Here is a 22,780-nt window from a genome sequence, read left to right as displayed (position 1 = left end):
AAAGGGCACTGGCCTGGCCATGTCGATCCACAGCCCAGAGGAAGTGGGTCTAGGGCCTTTGGCATTGACCTCCCCGCGCGACTCCAGGCGCTGAGGTGACTGAGCTGAGACTGGGATTGGAACTTTGGCCTGTGGCAGCGATCACCTGGGACTACAGGCAAGTGTCTTCCCTTCTTCACTTCTGTTTCTCGTTGTAATCAGAGGATAAAAATCAACCTCTTTCCTCCCCACGAAGTGAGGGTGGGTTGTCTGGCTCCCTAGGGACACAAGTGTTCAAGTTCAAGGTAACCAGGAAAAATCTATTAACTTTTACAGCCCTTGGGAGAATGAGGCCAAAATGTCTCAGAAGGTGCCTTTCAGGAAGGGTGAGGAAACCCTAGATAGATAACCAGCAAGGATCACATGACTCGTATTCATCAGGAAGGGCTGGCTCAGAGCAGGGGAGGGAAAATGTCCTGGGTGGGGAGAGCATGGGGCATCTTCCTCATAATCCCCAGCTGCACTGCTGCTAAGGAGCCCAGCCCTTCCCCTCAAAGGGTCCCTGTCGGCCAACACCCTCTGGGACTCATTTCCTACAAAGCTCCTGGAGAAAATCAGTCCAGAACCTGGAGAATTTGACAACGTGAAAGGAGAAAGACAAGAAGAAATAATGGCGGTGGGGTAGGTTTTGTTTTAAGTTTTGGGATTCAAAGAATGCGCAGAGTAACCCACACTTGGGGAAACAGCCCACACTCCCGGTTCCATGCGCACACTTTCCTATTCCCCATGGTGGGGGTGGGGTAGTAGAGGGCAGGGATGTCTCCCCAGGTAGAAAGAGTTCCAGTGCACGGGGAGGAACTTTAATCCCCAAGGATTAAAAGGGACCTACCAATGTTTTATAGAACAAGGCCAATAAACTACTAGTGACAGAATCACTTGGGTAATTTCTAAGATGCATATTCTTGAGCTTCAGACCAGTCCTAATTAATTATATTTTCTGAAGTGCACCTCAGGACCCTATTTTTAAAAAATATCCCCTCCTCCCCAATTTTAATGTTCATAGTACTCATTAAGAACCACTGCTAGGAGATGGAGAGGCACAGGATGTATGGGATTTACAGAATCATGAAGGTGACCCCGTTTCCCTCAGCAAAGGCCCCCTGGAATTGGGGAGGAAATGTTATTTCCTCTACCGGAACCCCTGAAGCACTTATGGCCTCAAGAATAACATGGGAGAAGCTGAGCTAGATGAAAGCAGCAGGGTGTGTGCGCATGCTGGGAGGAGAGGGTTGGCTCTGCAGCCTTGAGCCTCCCCCAAATCTTATTGTCTCTTCGTACCCAACAATCCAGCCCCCCAACTTCTAGGCTACAGACAACACCGTGTACAAACCACAGCAAATTTATTACTCAATGTCCAATGCCACATCATAGCACCACCCGGAGCCCTCACCTTCCCTCCCCACCTGGCCCCGGGGGACACCCAAAATGGAAAAAACAAAAGTAAACCCAGATCCCTGCTCCTCCTCTGGAAGAAGGGGCCTTAGCCCTGGAAGTCCCTTCCACAGGTCCCAGCAGGCAGGAGAGTGGACCCCTCCGTGCCCAGAGAGTGAGGCTCCAGGCCCCAACGACAGAGAGAACATGCAGGCAGGAGCAGAGGCCTGTGTCTGTGGGAGAGGAGTGGGAGGGAAGGGCACTGCCTGAGGAGTCCGGGAAGCTGGCCATCCCGGGATGCACGCGGGAGCTTCCGGGCAGCAGGGGCCGGCCCCTGGTTGGTTAGCGCTTCGACAGCTCATGGGACAGCCAGTCGAGCCCATCATACAGGCCTGTGCCTTGGGTTGCACAGGTGGCCTGGACGTACCACTGTGGGGAGAAGGAAAGAAAGATCAGTAGCAGGGAAGAAAAGGGGGGATGGCTTTACTTCCCACCCCCTTCCTGTGGCTCCCCTGGGAGAGGCAGGAGCCTCACCGTGCGGCTGCGCAAGTGCTGCAGCCCCAGCTTGTCGGTCAGCTCGCTCACGGGCATGGCATTGGGCATGTCCTGCTTGTTGGCAAACACCAGCAGCACCGCATCCCGCAGCTCATCCTCCTGCAGCTGAGAGAGGTGAAGGGGATGGAGTCTGGAGTCCTGGCGGAGTCTCCAGGCCTCCCCTTCCCTGCTGTGTAGGGGAACCCCCCTTTCTACCTTCTAGCATATTCGTGGGAAACACGTAACATTGTGTAGTCTACTGCTGAACACAAGACAGAGAGTCATAAGTCAGCTTGAAGCCATCTGGCTTTAAATCCGGAAAGAGCCTTTTTCTAATGCCTTGCCCTAGTCAAAATGACAGAATTTCCAAATGGAAAAACAAGAATGTAAGATGATGTTTCTCTCTACCACATATAATTCCCCCTTCCCCACCAAACTCCTTGGATGTGAAGCCGTGAGCATTCAAGGAAAAACTCAGTCCTATGCTTTTTTACCTGACTCAAATTCAAAAGAGAGTAAGATATGCCTGCCTTGTGACTGTGTCCACAAAGAGAAACACATTCAAGGCCTAGGAGATGTTCCTGACTTTCACCCTAGCACAGAGATCTCAGAGACCTGTCTCCAAACGAGGGCTCAGTTCCCAGGGCTCTGGGTGCTCACCATCTTCTGGAGTTCATCAGCAGATTCCTGGACCCGCTCTCGGTCATTACTGTCCACTACGAAGATGAGGCCCTGGGTGGGAAGGAAGAAAGGACAAGCGATCACTCCTACCTGGGACATACCCTAGTCTGGCTCTTTCTCTCTTTTTCCCATCTTTGTCTAAATCTTCTCATCTTGTAAATTTTCACTAAGGCTCTGCAGACATGCTGGCACCAAGTGGAGACACCCTGCAAAGGATACAACCTCTGCCGTCAGGCAAGCAGTGTAGTTAGAAGAAGTGCAAGGGAACAGGGAAAGACCAAACGAGAGCTAAATGAGGCAGCATGAGTGCACCTGGCTGGCTCAGAGCATGCAACTCTCGATCTTGGGAGTTGTGAGTTCAAACCCCACGCTGGGAGAAAAAGCTTACTTTAAAAATAAATAAATAGATATCTATCTATCTATAAGGCAGCATGGCCCCAAAGCCCTGCTTCTCAGGAGAAGCTAAGGTGGCTAAGTCTCAGAAGACTAAGGCCCTTCCTGAGGAATGAGGAGAGGTAAGCCTACGAACGCGGACAGATAGGAGGTAAAGGTTTCTTCCTGGCTTGCGGGCCCAGTGTAGGCCAACATCTCAGTCTCTGTAGCCCTAACACTTTTTCTCCTGGGGTTGGGGAGCCCCACCCCACCTGAGTGTTCTGGAAGTAGTGCCGCCACAGAGGCCGAATCTTGTCCTGGCCTCCCACGTCCCAGACTGTGAAACAAATGTTCTTGTATTCCACTGTTTCCACATTGAAGCCTGGAGATAATTGGGGGGGAAAAAAACACATGAGAACAAAGTCCTGAAAGAAAGGAACTCTCTAAATCTAGATGCATTCATCAGGGACATAAAACCAGAAGGCAGTGATCAAGTCCCATGGGAACAGAACCCCAGAGCACAGGCAGTCCACAGACCAGGTGGAGCTGGGTCACATTCACCCCGCCTCAGCACCATCCAGCAACTAAAGGTAACTATGACCCACTTCTCAGGTAGCAGTGTCTGGTGTCAGGGTCAGCTCCCTGCAGAGATAAGGGCCTCAGGCTGAATGGGTAGCCGACCCTGGGAAGGCCTGCCGCCAGCCTCCCGCTCCTCCCGGCCTCGCCTCAGAACTCACCTATGGTGGGGATGGTGGTGACAATCTCCCCCAACTTCAGTTTGTACAGGATTGTGGTCTTGCCAGCTGCATCCAAGCCAACTGCAAGGAGAGGGGCATAGGGATGGAGACGGGAGCGAGGGAGCCCTCTAGAGACCAGGGAAGGGGAGAGGCCAGGACAGCTGATGGAGACGGGGGCGCAGAGCCCAAGCGCCTGCAGGTGCGCGCTGTTCTCTACCTTCGAGGCCTTAAGAACAGTCTGGGTGGTGAGCACCAACTCGTGCCCCCGAAGCGGGCGAGAGGCGGGAGAGGGCCAGGGGATAAGGGGCATGGGAGGAGGGCCGCGCTCCTTTTAAAAGTCGTCTCCAAGGGCGGAATCCTCCCTTCTTACCAGCCGGGCTGGGGCGGAGGGAGCTTCACCCCACCCAGGCCCGCAGCTCCCGGGCTCAGGCCCCGGGGTCGGCGCTGCAGACTGCGACCCACCCGAGAGCAGTGACCCCAGGGGGTTAGGAGGTGGGCGACTCTGGGTCAGAGACCCGGCTGAGCCCGGCTCGGAGGGACGCGGGGGCGGGCGGGCTGAGCGGGGGCCGACGCTCCGGCCCGGGCCGCGCGCTTGATCTGCCTCACCCATGAGGATCCGCATCTGCTTCTTCCCGAAGATCCGCGAAAATAGCGCGGACACGGTGAGGCCCATGGCGGGGCCCGGGGGAGGGGGTGCGGGCACGGACGCGGGGTGCGGACTGGAACCGGCCGGCCGCTGGGGGATGGGGCGCAGCAGCAGAAGGAGGAGGCTCCGCCGCCGCCTCCGCGCGTCCCGGCCCGCCCTACGTCAGCGCGGGCCCGCCCCGCCCCCTTCCCCGCCCCTTCCCCGTCCCTTCCCCGCCCCTTCCCCGCCCCTTCCCCGCCCCTTCCCCGCCCCCAGGCTCCGGCTCGGGCAAAAACTGGAGCTTAGCGAGTCTCCCCAGCCTCGCTGCGTCCCGCGCCGGCTTTAGAGAGGGAAAGAGTCTGGGTCTCTCCCCGTTTCTAAAGCGCTGGCAGATCTGTGGCTGCTTCAGCGGCAGCCCGAGCGGAGCCGAGGAAAGTCTACAGTGCTCCACAACGGCCCTCGATTCCCAGCTTGAAGTGGCCGGCCCCTGGGCTTTGGTTTGTCGCGTCCAGCCCACCCTGTGCTCCGGTTTAGCTCTTGCGAACTGGCATCACCCACTGTATGCACCACCCTCCTGGGGGAGCGGAAGCTCTGTGCTCGCGTCTTAGGCTTCTCTTTGGCCCCTTCAGCGCCCAGAGAGGGAGGGGCTTTGAGCGTTGCAGGTGGTTTAAGGGACCGTAGAATCTCGAGAGGAGTGCGCTGGAGGTGGAAAAAGAAGGTGCCCAAGCTCTAGCTGGCCTTCTTGGTTTTGCAATCAGCAGAACCTACTCCTGCATGCAGGAAAACAACGCCTTTGCCCCGATGGCCCAGACACAAAATCCTTCAGCTGACCCAGGCAGCTTTTTTTGAAGATTCGTTACTTTGCCACAGACCTGGGAACCCGGATTTTTAATGCCCACCTGTCCAGGAATTTATGAAACTCTTGTGGCCCTAGACTCAAAGTGCTTCACAGGTAATTTCCCCACTCAGCAGAGGGGAAATAACAAGACAGGAATTAATTTAAATTTCTTCTACGATGGAGACTGGGTCAGTGCCAGGCACCTAATAAATGCTTAACAAATATAGTACTTGGTTTGGATGAACTAATAGGCTACTCAGTGGAGTAAGGGCAAGTGATTTGAAACCGGAGCGCCAGTAGGCTTATGGACTGGATGTGGTGAGGTGAGCTGAGAATCAGAGAACCTTCATTCATTCACTCATTCAACAAATATTGAATGCCCACTATGTAACATTGTTCCAGGTCTCAGTTCAAATCTCAGTTCTGCCTTCCCGCCCTTTTTTTGAGGGCTTACCTTCAACGATTCTCACAACCTATTATTTTCTACAAAAGGAGACTAATATCTGCCCTATCTCGTGAGGTTATGGTGAAGATTAAAATGATGAAACAATATATCTGAATGTTTTGTATAGTACAGCTGGATTTTGTCTGGGCCACTAAGAAATTAACTGGGTCTGAACAGACCTCCAGGGTCTGCCCCATCCTGACCTGAAAAGTCTGTAAAGAGAACAGGCTTCGGACACCAGGTATGAGTGGGTCCATGACTTTCCTTTACTCTTCAGCCACAGACTTGCATTCTTAAGAAGGCTTTTTACAAGGCTGAAGAGTGCATTTAAGAGTCTCAATATAATAACCGAACTTGTGGTGACGAGGTCAGTTCCATATCTTTAGCTCTTTTAATTAGCCTCTTCCTTTCCATCCCTGTTGTCCTTGCCCTATTTCACTACCATCTCTTCCTCGGGACAGAAATAGCCTCCTTACCAATCTCCTGCCCCTTGGTGTCTTCAACCTGTCATACAAGTCCGGATGATGCCACTCAAGATTAAAATCTTTTAGTGTCTTCTTAGCACCCAAGATAAAGTCTAAATGCCTTAATTTGTGTCTCCACCTATTGTGCCTGCCCCATCTGTTGCCAACCTCCTTCACATACCCTAAGCTACTGCCATGAAGTGATTCTCAATGCTTCCCCGGGTGAGCCAGGCTCTCCGATGCCCTAGGAGTCCTAGCAATCTTTTCCCTCTGCCTGGAATGCTTGTTTCCCTCATCTCTAGTTAGATGGGACAATCGCTACTCATGCTTCAGATCCCCAAGTATTCTCCCTGAGAAACTTCTCTGCCTCCCCTAGACAGGCCTCCCTCCTCTTAACTTCCATATCACTTTGAATATACCCATACATACTGGTATGAGAGCAGGACTTGTGTTTGTACCTCTGCTTTCTCACTGGAAAGGAGCTCCTTGAGGTCAGGACCTTGTCTCTTCATGGTGATCACCTGGAGCAGCACTTGGTATGTTGAGAATTGGACAGATATAGATAGGATTCCTAGCTCTGTGACCTTGGGCATGTTATTTAACCTTTCTGTGTCTCATGTTTCCACCCACTGAGCAGAATAACTGCAAGGGCCAAAAATCAAAACTCTTGTTAAAGTCCTGGAATACAGATGGCCCATAGGATGGAGGTCATGGCCATAGGGTGCCCTCTACATACATTTGTTGAATCAACTCAGCGGAACTCAGGAAGGGTGCTAATAATTATTATATTATATACCTAATAGGTGCCGAAACTGTCCTATCAAGGGTTGCAGTTTTCGTGGTCTAAATGAGAGTCTTACTTGTCGATCTTTAGGGTCAGAGATACTGAGCCCCAAATGTGAGGAAGAGTCGCTCATCCGGGTGTTTGAGAAGGACCCAGTGCGACGTTGACCACTGTCTCTCGCTCATCGTTGACCGGGGGTAAGCTCAGGCGCCGCCACCAAAATTATCACTCCGGAGTCCTCGACATTCCTTGTCCTGCGTTCATAGCCCCGCTTGGTTCGGAACAGGCCGCCTCCGGCCCTCCGGCCGGAGTAGCTCCGCCCACCTCGCGCCCCTGGGGGCGGAGCCTGTAGCTTCGCGCTGTCGTCACTTCCAGTGGACCCGGAAGCGCCGTTCTCTGGTAGCTGTACTTAGGAAGTCGTGATGGGGTTACGCTCGGTTTAAACCGTTGGCCGGCCGTGGCCTGAGGGCCGGCCGGGACTGCTGTGGCCCGGGCGAGCGCGGAGCAGCTTCTGAGACAGTACAGGCGAACCCTGGCCCTGTGCTTCTCTTGTGCCGGCGTCGCTCCGCCTCTAAGATAGGACCCGCCCCCGCCCTCGGTGCCTGGGACCCGGCGGACGCTTCTGCCAGGTTGTCCCGCGTCCGGCATCCGGTCTCGGACAGCTGGGAGGAGCGACTTCGGGGACAGTTCTCTCCCTGTCGTTTACAGCCCCCGCGACCCTCTTCTGGCTGACGTCGAGCAACCTGGTCTGAACATGGAGAAGTTTGGTATGAATTTCGGGGGCGGACCTAGCAAGAAGGACCTGCTAGAGACCATTGAGTTGCAGAAGAAGCAGCTCCTCCAGTACCAGGCACGTCTTAAGGATGTGGTCCGCGCCTATAAAAGCCTCTTGAAAGAGAAGGAGGCTCTAGAGGCCAGCATTAAGGTGCTGTCGGTATCCCACGAGGCGGATGTGGGCCTCACAGGTGTCCAGCTTCCAGGCCTCTGTTTTCCTGACTCTGTGGATGACCGATGCTCCACTCACAGCGAGGATAGCACTGGGACCGCCACCAGCTTGGATACTGCAGCCAGTCTCACCAGCACCAAGGGTGAGTTTGGGGTAGAGGATGAGAGGCTGGCTCGTGGACCACCACCTCCAAAGTCCGAAGAAGCCAGTGGGTCGGAGAGTGGCGTTAGCAGTAGCAGTGGGGATGGACCCTCTGGGGGTGGGGAAGTGGACAAACGACTGCACCAGCTGAAGACTCAATTGGCTACTTTGACCAGCTCCTTGGCTACAGTCACCCAGGAGAAGTCTCGCATGGAAGCTTCTTACCTGGCTGACAAGAAGAAGATGAAACAGGACTTAGAGGATACCAGTAAAAAGGCAGAGGAGGAGAGGGGCCGTCTGGAGGGAGAATTGAAGGGGCTGCAGGAGCAGATAGCCGAAACCAAAGCCCGACTTATCACCCAGCAGCATGATCGGGCCCAAGAGCAGACTGACCATGCCTTGATGCTTCGTGAGCTCCAGAAACTGCTGCAGGAGGAGAGGACCCAGCGCCAGGACTTGGAGCTTCGGCTGGAAGAGACCCGAGAAGCCCTGGCAGGACGGGCATATGCAGCCGGTCAGATGGAAGGGTTTGAGCTGCAGACCAAGCAACTAACCCGTGAGGTGGAGGACTTGAAAGGTGAGCTGCAGGCTCTTCGGGATGAGAAGAATCGGCCCGACCCTCGGCTGCAGGAGCTTCAGGAAGAGGCTGCCTGCCTGAAGAGCCATTTCCAGGTTCAGTTGCAGCAGGAAATGAGGAAGGTAATTATTGTCATCTCCTTCATATGGTAGTCATTTAGTCTACAGTAGGAAATATTAGGGTTTTGGCTCCTTTGGTAGTTAGAACTAAGTGGCTGCGCTCTCAATTTTTGATGCTATTCAGAACGTTGCCCTGTGAGTCCTGGGAAATCTGTGTGGTATGGTGTTGACAGTATCCACAGAATGTGCTTCCAACAGGATATGGGCTTCCTCAGTGTAGGCTGGTTTGGAACCAGATACCTGTGAACCCTGGGCCTTGGCATCTCACCAGCTGTGCTCTGTGAAGCAGTATAGCGGCAGCTGCCCAGTGAGAGGAGCGTGTCCGCCTCTGGGCATGTGCATTACACAGGGAGCTGTATACGCCTATAGGTAGGGGGCTGGGGCGGGATGGTATAAAAGGAATCTTCTCCGAAGTAACCTCTCAGGATTGCTTCTAGTCAATTTGCTGCCTGTTTCGGAAAGGTGTGCTATTTTACAGTGCTCCTTTCAGTGTGGAGAGAGATCCAGCTGAGTTTTGAACTTTCAGGAATATTGGGAGAGGAAAAGAACGTTCTATGATTTCTTAGTAGGATTTGGGGAAACAGATGATAAACAAAGGTCACACACTTCTCATGTGAGCCTTGTGTATGACAGGAGAAAAGCGGGGGCACTAAAGCAGAACAACAGCAGATAGATAGAGGTTCTTGATATTGTTCGGTGTGCTTTATCTCTGGGAGCAGAACGCAGCCAGGTTACAGGAACTTTCGTTAGTTTCCAGAGCAACATACAAAGCCCCACTTTCCCTTCTCACCAGGCCATCCCAGTCCTGTGACCCTTTGGCCCCCCTCTCTTGCGCTCTCAGTTTGCAATGGGCCTTTGCAGTGGGACTTTGCGGCTTTTCTGGACGCGTTGCCATCCGTTCCCTTGTTTTACAGACAGCCCTGGCAGAAGATCAGCTACGCCAGCAGTCTCAGGTGGAAGAGCAGAGGGTGGCGGCCCTGGAGAATCAAATATCTCAGGTGTCTGAACTGCTGGGCACCTATGAGAAAGCCAAGCAGAAGGACCAGCTGGCCATCCAGAAGCTGAAGGAGCGCATCGTGCAGCTGGACCTGGAGAATAAGACACTGGCTCTGGCCGCTTCTAGCCGCTCCCCCCTAGACAGCCATGGCGAGGAGTCCAGTCTGGATGTCAATGTCCTGAAGGATAAGATGGAGAAGCTGAAGAGGCTGCTGCAGGTGGCAGCCCGGAAAAGCCAGGTGACCCTGGATGTGGAGAGGCTCTGTGACCTGGAGATACTGGCCAGCTCGGAGGCTGCCGACGGGGAGAAGGCTTCTGCGCTCTACTACCAGCAGGAGCTGAAACAGCTGAAGGAGGAGTTTGAGAGGTACAAGATGAGGGCCCAGGTGGTCCTCAAGAGCAAGAGCACCAAGGACTGTAATCTGGCCAAGGAGCTGGAGGAGGCCCAGGAGCAGCTGGCGGAACTGAAGGAGAAGTATATCTCCCTGCGGCTGTGCTGCGAGGAGCTCGAGCGCCGGCACCAGCAGGAGGCTGAGGGCTGGAAGCAGGAGCTGGCCCGGCTGCAGCACGCACACCGGCAGGAGCTGGAGCAGAGCCAGCTGGACTCCAGGGACCGCACGCTGAGACTGGAAGAGGAGCTGCACAAGCAGCGGGACCGGGCCCTGGCCGTGCTGGCCGAGAAGGACTTGGAGCTGGAGCAGCTGCGTTCCGTGGCCTTGTCATCCGGCCTGCCGGGACGCAGGAGCCCCGTGGGCGGCGGGGGGCCTGGGGACCCGGCCGACTCGTCCGCCCCAGACAGCCTGACCCAAGCGCTGCAACTGGCTGCGACCAACGAGCCCACTTTCTTCCTGTACGCCGAGCAGCTGGCCCGCAAGGAGGTGGAGATCACATCGCTGCGGAAGCAGAGACACACGCTGGAGGTGGAGGTGCATCAGCTGCAGGACCGGCTGCTGGAGGAGGGCGAGCGGCACCGCGAGCAGGTTGGAGCCCTGCAGAGCCACATTGAGAAGAACATCAGGGACCAGAGTAGGGAGGGAGCCAACCTGGAGTACCTCAAAAACATCATCTACCGCTTCCTGACCTTGCCCGACACCCTGGGCCGCCAGCAGACGCTCACGGCCATCCTGACCATCTTGCATTTCAGTCCTGAGGAGAAACAAGTGATTATGCGGCTCCCGACCAGCGGTAGCTGGTGGCCTTCTGGCAAGAGATGATGCCCTTGTCACTGACTCCCGAAATCTCTGTGCCTCTTGTGTGGGAAGGACAGACTCTGGTTTCTGCTGCCCTTCTCTTACATTATCATTTCTTTTCTTCACTGTGTTGAACTGGAAGAGTCTTTAATGCGGGATGGGATTTTCTGCCAAATGCCATTAATGTCACATTGTTCTTGGGCCCTAGAGATCCTGGAAATGCCCTAGCAATATGTTCGGGCGGTGTGTTTGTGAGGGGAAGAGCGGGGAGAGATGAAGACTGGGAGGTGCCAAAGTTGGGGAAGTGGTGAGAATCTTTCAAAATAAGACTTTCTGTTTTAGTATTATGCTCCTAGCACAGAACCAGGAGTAAATATGACTCCAAAAGGAGTTCAGTTATTTCTAAACACTCACAAGGACCGGCTCTTTACTCCCTATCTCATCACGGTCCGAGTCTGGTCCACTGCTACCCCAATTTTCTGGGGACATAAATCCGGGTTGGAGAAGGACCAAGAAGTTTGAAATGGTGACAGATTGTCCCCTATTGTCCACAGATTCTTCTGTCCCGGAACTGGGAAGCTTGGTCTAGTTGGGGCTAGGTACGGCCTGGTCAGTCTGGACGAAACACACCCATAACTATGACCATCCTGTAGAGGGCCCCGAGTACATGTCAGTCCTAGGCATTTCCTGAGTAACCTGCTTTTGGCCTGAATAGGGTTATCGCGGGCTTCTTGCATTTGACCCTGCCTTAACCTGTCTGCCTCAGGTTGGCCTGAGATTTCGTGTGAATGATTTTGCTAGCTTTTCCTCAATGTTGAACTTCCATTGAGAGAAAAATCCTGGCTTTTACAGAGAAGGGCCCATTTGGGAAACTCTGATCCTGTCTAGATAACAAAGAATTAGCTCAGAGATTTACAGCCTCCTCCCCTCCCCGGCAGCTGTTTCTGCCTTTGTAGGGACGGAGAAGAGGAGGAAGATTTGCTGATTCCAGAAGATTCTGTGACCCCCACAGGAAAGTGGTGGAAGTTTGGCGGAGGGCCTGGAGTGCCAGTTGACCCTTGGATAGCATTCCAGCTAAATCTCCACCTCCCTGTACACCCAGCCAGGGTATACTTGGGTTACTGTTACCAGGGTCTTTTGCCCACTCTTTTAGGGGGTCATAGAGTTTCAGTACACAATGCTCGTCTTCCCCACATGCGTTACTACAATTTTTCCTCCTTCCTGGGTTTTTTATGTTTGGTCTTGCACAAGTAGATTTAATCTGCATGTAAGGAAAGGGGGCTTCAAGGCAATCTGGAAAGGAGGGCCTCGGAAAAGTTGGGTTGAGAGAGACCATATCAGTCCCCTATTCTATCCTTTCCCCCTGTGCTCTTGCTGGCCATAGAGATCTTTGGACGCTAAAGACCAGTGCTTTGTCACTGACTGAACTAATATATATCTCCCTGTTATTTCATCCTAGAGAGCTGTTGTGAGGGTTTGGGGTGCAGAAGGCTTTGATTAAATGTTCTAATTGGGAGCCTGGGTGCCCTGGACTATCTACAGACAGCAGACTCAATGAAACAGATGCGATGTGTTCAAATGACAATGTAGTCATTTGAACGGAGTCATTAAATCTGAACAACCTGACCTGTGTGCTTTCTTAACGGAATGCCTGTGTGCACGCGCACACACACGTATATACACATACACAGTGTGAGTGCAAATGGTGGATAAAAAGGATGGCGATAATCATGAGTTTGAGGGGCGCCTGGGTGGCTCAGTCTATTAAGCATCCGCCTTGGGCTTAGGTCATAATCTCAGGGTCCTGGGATTGAGCCCTTCATCAGGCTCTGCGCTCAGCAGGGAGTCTCCTTGTCCCTCTGCCCCTCCCCCTCCCCATGCGTGCTCTCTCTCTCTCAAATAAGTAAAATCTTTAAAAAAAAAAAAATCCATGAGCTTGAATCTAGAGAGGAACATCTCAATGCTCTACCTACCTCAATTACAAACAAAATTTTCAGCCTGGAATTGTGTGTGTGTGTAAGCAGCTACACTAGAAAAAGCTTTCTCCTGGGTTTGGTGGGCGGACTTGAAACTTCAGAAGTAATCAATTTTTTGAATGCTTTATTATGCTTCAAATCAGGGTTCACAGTATCCTGGAAAAGTTAGGATTTCAAACTAAACTAAAATCATCTCTTAATTGTCTTACCCAATCCCCGTAAATGTAGCATATATATATATATATATATATATATATATATATATTTAAGATTTTATTTATTTATTTGACAGAGAGAGACACAGCGAGAGAGGGAACACAAGCAGGGGGAGTGGGAGAGGGAGAGAAGCAGGCTTCCCACAGAGCAGGGAGCCCGATGAGGGGCTCGATCCCAGGACCCTGGGATTGTGACCTGAGCCGAAGGCAGACGCTTAACGACTGAGCCACCAGGTGCCCCTATAGCATATATTTTGATTGTTATTTCTAGGTGGTTTTGGACAGTGTAGAAAGATCCATAGTCACAGCTGCTTTCCTAGGACTAATAATTTCTGTGCTTTTGACTTTTGAGAAGATACCACATAGGCAAAGAAGCAAGTCAAGTTCTGATTAATAATTTTTAAAGTATTGATATTTATAAGCCTGTGAATGCTCCCTACTGAAATGGAAAAGGGTTGGTCCCTTCCCGCCCTTAAGAACACAAGTTATCTCCCCACATTTTCCTCCCAAGTATGTTTTCCAGTTACTTGACTGGTTTTCCAGTGCTGGGTACTCTTCTAAGAAAGGAAAGGGGGAGAGAGAGAAAAAGAATTGAGATCAGATACAGTCAGAGAAAAATAAGTTTTCCCTTGGCCTTGGTTCCAGAATATCAGACAGTGCATGAGGTGTGTCAATAAAGTAATGAGACAACCTTATTTGTTTATTACCACAGAACTTAGGAGGATTGCTGAGAAGAACAGATGCAGGGAGAAGGGGACGGGAAGGCAAGTTGATCATTCTAAGGGCTTTCTGCTTTCCTCCCCCCACCCCCCATCTCTTGTTGGGTATCTCCTCTCTGGGGAATAAATAGCCATATAATCAGGCCCTAGATATAAATCCCCATCTGTTACCCAGAACACTAGGGCTCTTGGCCTTGTCTTGAGAAGCTGCCACTACAGGGTTGTTTGGGAACACTTGCCAACCGTGCCAGCACCGTGTCGAGCTATTCACACCCATTGTATCATTTACTCCACACACGTGTTGTTATCCTCCATTTTTACAGATGAGGAGAGAGTGGTTGAGATGTTAAATTTGCCCAAGGTCATGTAACTGCTAGATGTCCAAACCAGGTCTGATGACCCAACGCCAGCTCAATCTGGGTATGCTCCTGTCTTCTCAGGACTTGCGATGGTCAGCGCCTATCTCCACAGATGACTGCTAGGGATGGAGAGACTCATCTCTAGGTTGAACTGGGTTGGTTCAAATGGAGAGAAAGTCTCCAGCTATAAAATTGCAGTCAAGCGAAGTTGCTATGCTGTAGAGTGAAACAAGCAACATCGGTTCTTTATAAAGAGTCCTGAAGCTGCCCTGTCCCTCAGGGCTAATTTTTAGGACTCGAATCACTAACAGAGCAAAAGGAGGCCTGGTTACCAGCTATTGCTGTAATGGGTTCCAACTATAACCTCTAGTAAAGCTGGGGAAACAGCTTGGGGAATTAAAAATAGAACCCTAATGAATGGGTCACTTTACCGATTGTTGATCCCCTTTACTTCCTCCCCTCCTCTGTCTTCCCGTGCTTCACTAGGCAGCCTGGTTACCTCCGCTTGATGGTTGTGGGGCAAGGAGCTAGGCTCACACATTCTGGGTTGAAATCTCAATTGGATCTCCTGTCAGTTCTGTGACCTTATAAATTAATCTTACTGAACTTAAGTTTCTTAAAATGGGGATAATAACACCTATTTCAGGGTTCTATCCTCATTTTAAAGAAAAATTAAGTACATAAAGAACCAGCCCAGTACCCGAAACAAAGTAGCTGCTAAACCACATAAGATGCTTTTTTTCCCAGAGTGTGTAGGTGGCAGAATGGAAGTTAGATTAGCTCCCTGGATTTAAGTCCAGTGTTTCTTAGCCACAGATGTTGCTGTAAACAAAAGTAGAAATAACAGTGGCCTTTTGTGGAGTGCCTGCTATGAAGCAGACTCCTAGCATTTTCCCTGCATTATTTTACTTAATCACACCAATCCTGAGAAGCGTATCTATTTTGCAAATGAGGACATGGAGGCTTGGCAAAATGAGATGAATTGCCCAAGGCCTAGGGCTGGTAACGGCATAATCAGGATGCAAACACGTGTATTTGAGGCCGTGCTGTCCACTGTCAAAATATTTTTGAGGTTAGTAGTTAGAGTAGGTCCATTGTCTTTCTCTTAGTTCAACCGCTATCAGGCCTCTGAAAATGCAGCTTCAGTCTAGGGAATATCACAGGCCCTTCCCAGGGGGAAATCCCATCCTGGCAGCCTGTATACTCCCCTGGCCCATCTGCCCAGCGTGGAGCTTTAGTCAGCTGAGTTGGAAGGAGTCTGGAGGCCAAGCTTGTTGTGCTGGGTTTGTAGGCCTATGCAGAGTCACCTGGTCAGTTTCTATTTTCCAAAACTGGGATCCCTGGCACACTGTTCCTTCTAACTTCACAGTCCTCCCCCACCCACATCCCAACCCCGGCAGTATGCTCCTGCCCCTTCACACTCAACTGGAATGTCACTTCCTCCGTGTCGATTTTTCTGATACTTAACCATGTGCAGGTGCTTCCTTCTCTGAGGTCCTTTGGCACTTTTTTCATACTGACCTTGGGCACAGTGATTTCCTGTACTTTTTTTTTTAAGATTTTATTTATTTATTTGAGAGAGAGCACAAGCAAGGGGAGCGGCAGGCAGAGGGAGAAGCAGACTCCCCGCTGAGCAGGGAGCCCGATGCAGGACTCAATCCCAGAACCCTGGGACCATGACCTGAGCCGAAGGCAAATGCTTAAGCGTCCCATCCTGTACTTTTTTTTTTTTTTTTTTTTTTAGAGAGGGAGACATGGTGGGGTGGGGCAGAGGAAGAGGGAGGAGGAGCAGACTCCTGGCTGAGCAGACTCAATGGATCCCAGGAGCCTGGGATCGTGACCAGAGCTGAAGGCAGATGCTTAACCGACTGATCCACCCAGGCTCCCAACCCAATAATATTCTTTATAGGATTTGTCTTCCTCTTGTAAATGATCCTGTCAAGGATCACATATTGCATTTAGTTGTCATATCTCTTTAGTCTTCTTTAATCTGGAATAGTTCCTCACCTTTTTACGATCTTTTATGACAGTGGCATTTTTAGATAATACATGTGAAGCAGACTGCTCGCATTTTCCCTACATTATTTTACTTAATGTAAAAGCCCCCTCCCACCTTAACAGAAGTTTCTTCATTTTGAGTTTGATCTTTCTTCATGATTAGATGCTGGTTATACATTCCCTGCCAGAATATTATACAAGTGATATGATCTCAGAATATTACATCTGGAGGCAAATGCTATCCATTTACCCCTCACTGGTGGTATTAATTGTGGTACCCAGGCAGATGTCTGATTTCTTCACTGTATGGTTAGTCTTTTCTGCCTTGCTACTAATAAGCAATCTATGGGGAGATGCGTTAAGTCCCTGCAGATATCCTGCTCCTCATCAAAGTTTTCCCTCCTAAATTTAGCATCAACCCGTGATAATCCAATCATTACTCTCTTGACTGTGATGGTTGCAGAAATGATTTTCAACTCCAGCATTTATCTTTTGGTCCTTGATGTTTTCTAAGCAAGGGCCCTGCCTTCTCCATCGCTTATTTAATAGTTTATTTATCTATTTATTATTAGTATGAACTAATGGATTCCTATTTTTCCACAGTTTATAATTCACCGTTTTCCTTAATTATTTTGGCTCAAATTTCCTCAGATTTGGTAAAAGTCCCTTCAAACTCCTGTGTTCTGGTGACATTCCCCCATCATTTCTGGCATAAAAATGTGTGTCTGGCTCATGTTATGGGTTCTATACTCCAGTCCTGAAATCAGCGATTTCTCTGGGGATCCCTGGTTCCTTTTAGTGGAGACTGGAATCAGAAACCAATGTCTGGGAGTGATATAAGCTCATCGTCACTGGGGTGTCTGCTTTTAGGTCATCACAGCAGGCAGGAAGTGTAGGCAAATAGGAAATGTCTGCATATAATGTATATACATACACACACGTACACGTGTGGCTATATACACTTTACAAATCCTGAGTTCACACCCATACCTCCAATTCCAATCCATTTCCACACAGTGTTTCTGTATTTGTGTTTCCTTTCTTCTACAGCGAGAACTCTTGGATGGAGTCCTTTAATGCTTCATTAATATTAAATATTTCATTAACATTTAAAAAGTAGGCAGAGGGAAAAGAGCACAAGGAGACAGATAAGGAACAACCAGAAAAGGAGGAGAAAGCCAGTGGAGGGGATGAAAAAGAATTCAAGGGAGAGTGAGTTTCATCATGGAGAGAGTGCTCAGTCCTGCCAAATTAAAAAAAATAATAATTAAAAAAATTTATTTGAGAGAGAGACAGAGAGAGGGTGAGTGCAAGGGCAGGGGGAGAGGGAGAGAGAGTCTCAGGCAGACTCTGCACTGAGCATGGAGCCTCATGCAGGGCTTGATCTGACAACCCTGAGATCATGACCTGAGCCAAAAGCATGAGTCAGATGCTCAGCTGGGTGTGCCACCCAGGTGCCCTCAGCCCTGTCAAATTTTAAACCACATTCCAACGGGATTTGAAATGGCTTTTTAACATTCACACACATTCCTGCTGTGGGACTCAGCAACTGTTTTCATTTTTTTTTTTTAAGATTTATTTATTCATTTGAGACACAGAGATACAGAGAGAGAAAGCATGAGCAGGGAGGGAGGCAGAGGGAGAAGCAGGCTCCTCGCTGAGCCGGGAGCCCGATGCGGGGCTCGATCCCATGACCCTGGGATCATGACCTGAGACGAAGGCAGACGCTTAACCATCTGAGCCACCCAGGCGCCCCGCAACTGTTTTCATTTTGATGCTCCCTTCCAGTATCTGCCCACAGGAGTACTTGCCTTTATGCTGCACGATTGGGACAGTCTGCGAGATAATTTGGTGGTTTGTTTTTTTTTTTACTTGAGATTATTTTATAACACATGTTCATTTTCCATGTGTCCCCTCCCCTGTTTTAATGGCTGTAGTGATTCAGGAGGGAAGAGGCTCCCTTTGTTTCAGTTTCTGGGGCTTCCCTGGCCACTCACGCCTTTGCCCCTTCATCTGCTCCTCCCACCTCCCCCCTGCAGAACAGACAGCGACTACACTTAGGCTGTGTTTGCTGTGCTGAAGACTCACAGATCTGCTGGCATTGAATCCAGAGCGACAGCAGTTTCGTATGGTCTCAGTCTACCGTGCCAGGTACTACGTCTACATGTAAGAAAGACCAGACTGAAGAGCTTCTCTCTGCTATGAATTTAATTATTCATTATTTATTCATCAAAACAGCCTCATGAAGCATTATTATCATCATCCACCTTACATCTGAGGAAACCGAGACAAAGGAAATTAAATAACTTGCCCAAGATCACATAGCTAGCAAGCAGGAAGTGCAGGATTTGGGCCCAGAAAGTCTGGCTTTGGGGGCCTGGGTTCTTAATCACTGCCCTACAATGCCTCTCTAGAACGGACTTGCTAAGCTTAAAAGGACCAAATCCAAAGTTGTTGAAGGACCCAGAACCAGTTTTCCTGCTAAGTGAGTGTGAGTGCCCAGTGTTTCCCCCTTTTAGAATTTATTATTTAATGTATGTGGACATTGCTCAGTAGATGTCAGAACCAGGAGGCTAGGGAGTGGGCCTGCTCTTTATGCCCTCATCCCTAGTGCCTTGTGCAGTGCACAAAGGAGACATGCCGTCGACATTTGCTGAAGGAGAAAGGAAGGAAGGGAGGGAGGGTAGTAAGTGGAAGGTAGGCCTTGGGTTGGAGACTGGGAGGGCAGGCAGGATAAACTGTAGCAGGCGCCAGTTTGACTTGTGTGGGGAGTTGGGCTGGGAGGGGCACCAGGCTGGGGTTTTGTACTTCTGGCATCCAGAGTAGGATGGCCCGGAGGGATGAGTGCAAGCCGGAGATGCTTAGTGTCAGTCAAATGGTGAACCCCCGACCCAAAGAGCTGCTGCCAGGGTTCAGAAGAGGGTGGAGGCCAGGGTGGGGAGGGGAGAGGCAGGAAGGAATAAACCCCTGAAGGAGGGAGCCTGTAGCATCTTTGAGTTCCCTTGCCCTGGGAACCATGCACACTACTGTGGTAGGTCTGAAACACCTAGACTGCCTGCCTACCTGACTTCAGGTCACGGTCTAGAAGACCAACGGTGGAAAGGCTCAATTAACTTAGTGTCTTTGAACTCTTTCCATAAGTGCTAGATGTGGTGGCAGAATGCCTGCAACCATACAAATGTTCTTATTAAAGTGGGCTTTTGATTTCTAGCACCTGGGACTCAAGTTCTTTGAAAGAGTAAGAGACAAGGCTGAGGACCACTCCTGAAAGAGATAAAAACAAGATACCAATTTTGTCCTCACCTGTCTCTGGGAACTTTGTGACTCATTGTTTTGTTTTTGTTTTTAAAGATTTATTTATTTGAGAGAGAGAGCACGTGCATGTGTGGTGTGGGGTGGGGAGGGGCAGAGGCAGAGGGAGAGAGAGAATCCCGGGCAGACTCCCTGCTGAGCACAGAGCCCTATGTGGGGCTTGATCCCAGGACCCTGAGATCACAACTCAGGCTGAGACTAAGAGTCGGACACCCAACCAACTGAGCTACCTAGGTAACCCTGTGACTCACTGTTTTTAATCTGTCAGAAGGGGAAGCAGTGCATTTACATAGTTTCTCAAAGTTATTGTGATGATCAAATCAAGCAGTGTATTAAAAGTTTTTAGAAAAGTGTAAAGTATTGGGCTGCCTGGGTGGCTCAGTCGGTTAAGTGTCTGTCTTCGGCTCAGGTCATGATCCCAGGGTCCTGGGATCGAGTCCTGCATCGGGCTCCTTGCTCAGTGGGGAGCCTGCTTCTCCCTCTCCCTCTGCCCCTTCCCCAGCTTGTGCTCTCGCTCTCTAATAAATAAATAAATAAATAAATAAATAAATAAAATCTTAAAAAAAGTGTAAAGTACTTTAAAATGTAATTATTAATGTCTGACATTTTATACACTAGATAATGTAATACGATGGCAAATTAACTACATGCTATTGAAGTGTCACTTAACCTCCAGCCTGACTCCCCCACTCCTTCCACTGTCTTCCTAAGCAGTAGATTCATAGTCTCAAAAGGATGAAGTGGGGGGAAATATTAATAGAAGTATTGATTTGTTCCTGATGCCATAACAAATTACCACAAACTTGGTGAGTTTAAAATAACACAAATTATTATCTAACAGCTCTGGAAGTTGGAAGTCTGAGAGAGGTCTCCCTGGACTAAAATCAAGCCTCTGTTCCATCTGGAGGCTTAAGGGAGAAGCTGTTTCCTTGCCTCCTCCAGCTTCTAGAGGCTGCCTGCGTTCCTTTTCCCATGGTCCCCTTCCTCCATTTTCAAAGCCAGCGATGTGACATTTCTCTGCAGCTTTCTCCCAGAGTCACATCTTCCTTTATCTCTCTTCTGCCTCCGCCTTCTACTCTTATGGACTCTGTGATTACATTAGGCCCGTTGGGATAATCCAGAATCATCTCCCTATTTCAATTCCCCTTTGCCATGTAACCTGATTCTGGAAATTAGGACATGAACATCTGTGGGGGGACATTAGTCTGCCTACCACAGTATATATTTGGAAAATAATTTACCTGGAAAGAATTTTAGCAAAAACAAAAATGTAAAATGAAAATTCTAACTTCTTGGTAATAAAGGCTCCCAGTACTACTGGATGACTCTTAGCGATACGCTTTTTCATGGGAAACCAGCAACACCTAATGTCTCTCCAAATAAATTTCAACAGAAAACACAAAGTGTCCTCTAATTAAAATGGTAGAATAGAAGGTGAAGCTCAGTGCCTGATGGCGGAGAAAGGAAATTCTCACCACTCAGAGAGGGAGAAGGCTGACGATTCTCTCTTCTATCTGTTCTTTTTTTTTTTTTAGCATGATGTTTTCAAGGTTCATCCATAGCTCTTCTATCCGTTCTTTAGACCTAGCTGTAAACCCCCACATCCATGCATACAACCAGAAGTATTTAAATTAATTCTGTTTCGGGCATGGCATAATACTGGACTCTGTGATAGAAGAAGAAAGGTAAGAACATGATCCCTGTCCTCAAATTTCTTCTGTCTTATGGGGCAGACAAGACACACCCTGGCAATTAAAGCATATATATATATGTGTGTGTGTGTGTGTGTATATACCCATTTACAAAACACTAGAGACTTAATGGCAAGGGCACCAGTTATAATGAGGCTTAGAGGTACATATATCAAAACCCAAAAGAACACTGGCTTCCGCGGCAGAGAAATGCATTTCTTGTTCTTGTGAAAGAATTTGTGTAGTCATTGGAAGCCCCTCAAAAAGTTCGACCCAGGAGTTCTACTCCAAACTATATACCCAAGAGAATTGAAAACACACTTCCATACAAAAACTTGTACACTAATGGTTACTAATACATATAATAGCCACGAAGTGGAAACAACCCAAATGCCCTCCATCTGCTGAATGGATACTAAATGTGGTATAATCCACACAATGGAATATTATTCAACCATAAAAAGGAACAGAGTACTGATAATGCCACAACGCAGAGGAACCTGGAAAACATTGTGCTAAGTGAAAGAAGCCAGACACAAAGGCCGCCTAGTGTATGATTCCAGTTATATGAAATGTCCAGAACAGGTAAATCCATAGAGACAGAAAGCAGATTAGTCATTGCTAGGGGCTGCAGAGCAGGGAGGGAAGAATGGAAGTGATTGCTAATGAGCACAGTGTTTCTTTTGGGGGTGATGTTCTGGAATTAGTGGTGATGGTTGGACAGCTTTGTGCCTATGCTAAAAACCCTAACAGCCATTGAATTGTACACTTTAAGTGGGTGAACTGTTTTATAGGTGAACTATATCTCAATAAAGTTACTAAAAACATGCTAGGAGGGTCACGGAGGCAAAAAATGGGTGATGAATAATCAGAGGACACAGACAAGAGATTGGAAAAGTACCTCCCAGTGGTTGTTTGCTCCCCTCTCCCATCCCTTCTTCAGGCCTCAGAGTGGTTGCCCCTGTCTTTCCCATGTATTATGTCTCCTTCCTTTCCTCCTCCCCTACTACAAATAGCAGAATGTTCACTACGTGAGGCTGACCTGGCTCCAGCCAGGGAGAGAGATGGCATTTCTGGTCCCTATGGCAATAAGGTAGAGAATGTGCTGATGGACACAGAATGGAATCGGGTTCATGCCCCCGATCCTGATGGTGTCCCCACATGGGAGGCACTTCTGGTTCAGGGGAACAAATGTCCTTGAGAGTCCTTGGCCCTAATGGCACAGGGGAGGAGCTCTGTGAGCCTGATACATCCCTGTGGCCCATGATGCAGTTTACCCGTCTGTTTGGAGGATGATGAATCTTAGGGCTGCCTGTGTCCCTAATCTCCACGGGGCATGTGAACTAGCAGTGCCTGTCCCCACGCCCCTGGCTGGCCCTGCTTTGGACCCTCAGGCTATTCATCTTCCTCCCAGTCCCCAGTGATGGAGCAGTTCCTCATTAACACACGTTCTGGGATCTCTTTCACAGCCATGTGGCTTTATTCTTGATCTGTCTCCTGTTCCTCTTCTTGTGCTGTACAAACCAAGTACTCCCCTTCCTTCCTCCCTCCCTCCCCCTCCCTCCCTCTTCTCCTCCCTCCCTCTTTCCCTCCCTCCCTCCCTCCCTTCCTTCCTTCCTTCCTTCCTTCCTTCCTTCCTTCCTTCCTTCCT

At 49.7% G+C, this 22,780-nt stretch overlaps 2 protein-coding genes and 1 long non-coding RNA gene across 3 annotated transcripts; 2 read left to right on the top strand and 1 right to left on the bottom strand.

The window, feature by feature from the left end:
- Positions 1–9: 9 nt before the first annotated feature.
- On the top strand, positions 10–21,208 carry LOC141373901 (uncharacterized). Its single transcript, XR_012380315.1, has 3 exons — positions 10–157; positions 6,981–7,087; positions 18,166–21,208. It is a non-coding gene; the product is annotated as an uncharacterized lncRNA (long non-coding RNA).
- ARF5 (ARF GTPase 5) lies at positions 1,363–4,526 on the bottom strand. The gene is made up of 6 exons (XM_025865563.2): positions 4,341–4,526; positions 3,735–3,815; positions 3,270–3,379; positions 2,605–2,676; positions 1,945–2,070; positions 1,363–1,839 (listed from the first exon to the last, which is right to left on the bottom strand). Exons 1-6 carry the CDS (start codon positions 4,405–4,407, stop codon positions 1,753–1,755), a joined length of 543 nt encoding a protein of 180 aa, XP_025721348.1. The 5' UTR covers positions 4,408–4,526; the 3' UTR covers positions 1,363–1,752.
- Positions 7,144–12,485, top strand: GCC1 (GRIP and coiled-coil domain containing 1). Its single transcript, XM_025865649.2, has 2 exons — positions 7,144–8,676; positions 9,588–12,485. The coding sequence occupies exons 1-2, from the start codon at positions 7,645–7,647 to the stop codon at positions 10,881–10,883; spliced, it is 2,328 nt and encodes a 775-aa protein (XP_025721434.2). The 5' UTR covers positions 7,144–7,644; the 3' UTR covers positions 10,884–12,485.
- Positions 21,209–22,780: the final 1,572 nt, after the last annotated feature.

Source organism: Callorhinus ursinus, unplaced genomic scaffold, assembly GCF_003265705.2.
Source record: "Callorhinus ursinus isolate GAN/ISIS: 27379988/994484 unplaced genomic scaffold, GSC_fseal_2.0 scaffold12, whole genome shotgun sequence".
Lineage (NCBI taxonomy): Eukaryota > Metazoa > Chordata > Mammalia > Carnivora > Otariidae > Callorhinus > Callorhinus ursinus.
This window is presented reverse-complemented; position numbering and strand designations above follow the sequence as displayed.

Bases quoted from the DNA above. Each gene is read 5' to 3' on its own strand.
- ARF5 (XM_025865563.2), bottom strand. From the start codon at position 4,407: ATGGGCCTCACCGTGTCCGCGCTATTTTCGCGGATCTTCGGGAAGAAG. The intron at 2,677-3,269 runs GTGGGGTGGGGC...CTTCCCACCCAG, and splicing joins ACTACTTCCAGAACACTCAG to GGCCTCATCTTCGTAGTGGA. The intron at 2,071-2,604 runs GTGAGCACCCAG...CACCTCTCTCAG, and splicing joins CTGATGAACTCCAGAAGATG to CTGCAGGAGGATGAGCTGCG.
- GCC1 (XM_025865649.2), top strand. From the start codon at position 7,645: ATGGAGAAGTTTGGTATGAATTTCGGGGGCGGACCTAGCAAGAAGGAC. The intron at 8,677-9,587 runs GTAATTATTGTC...CTTGTTTTACAG, and splicing joins TGCAGCAGGAAATGAGGAAG to ACAGCCCTGGCAGAAGATCA.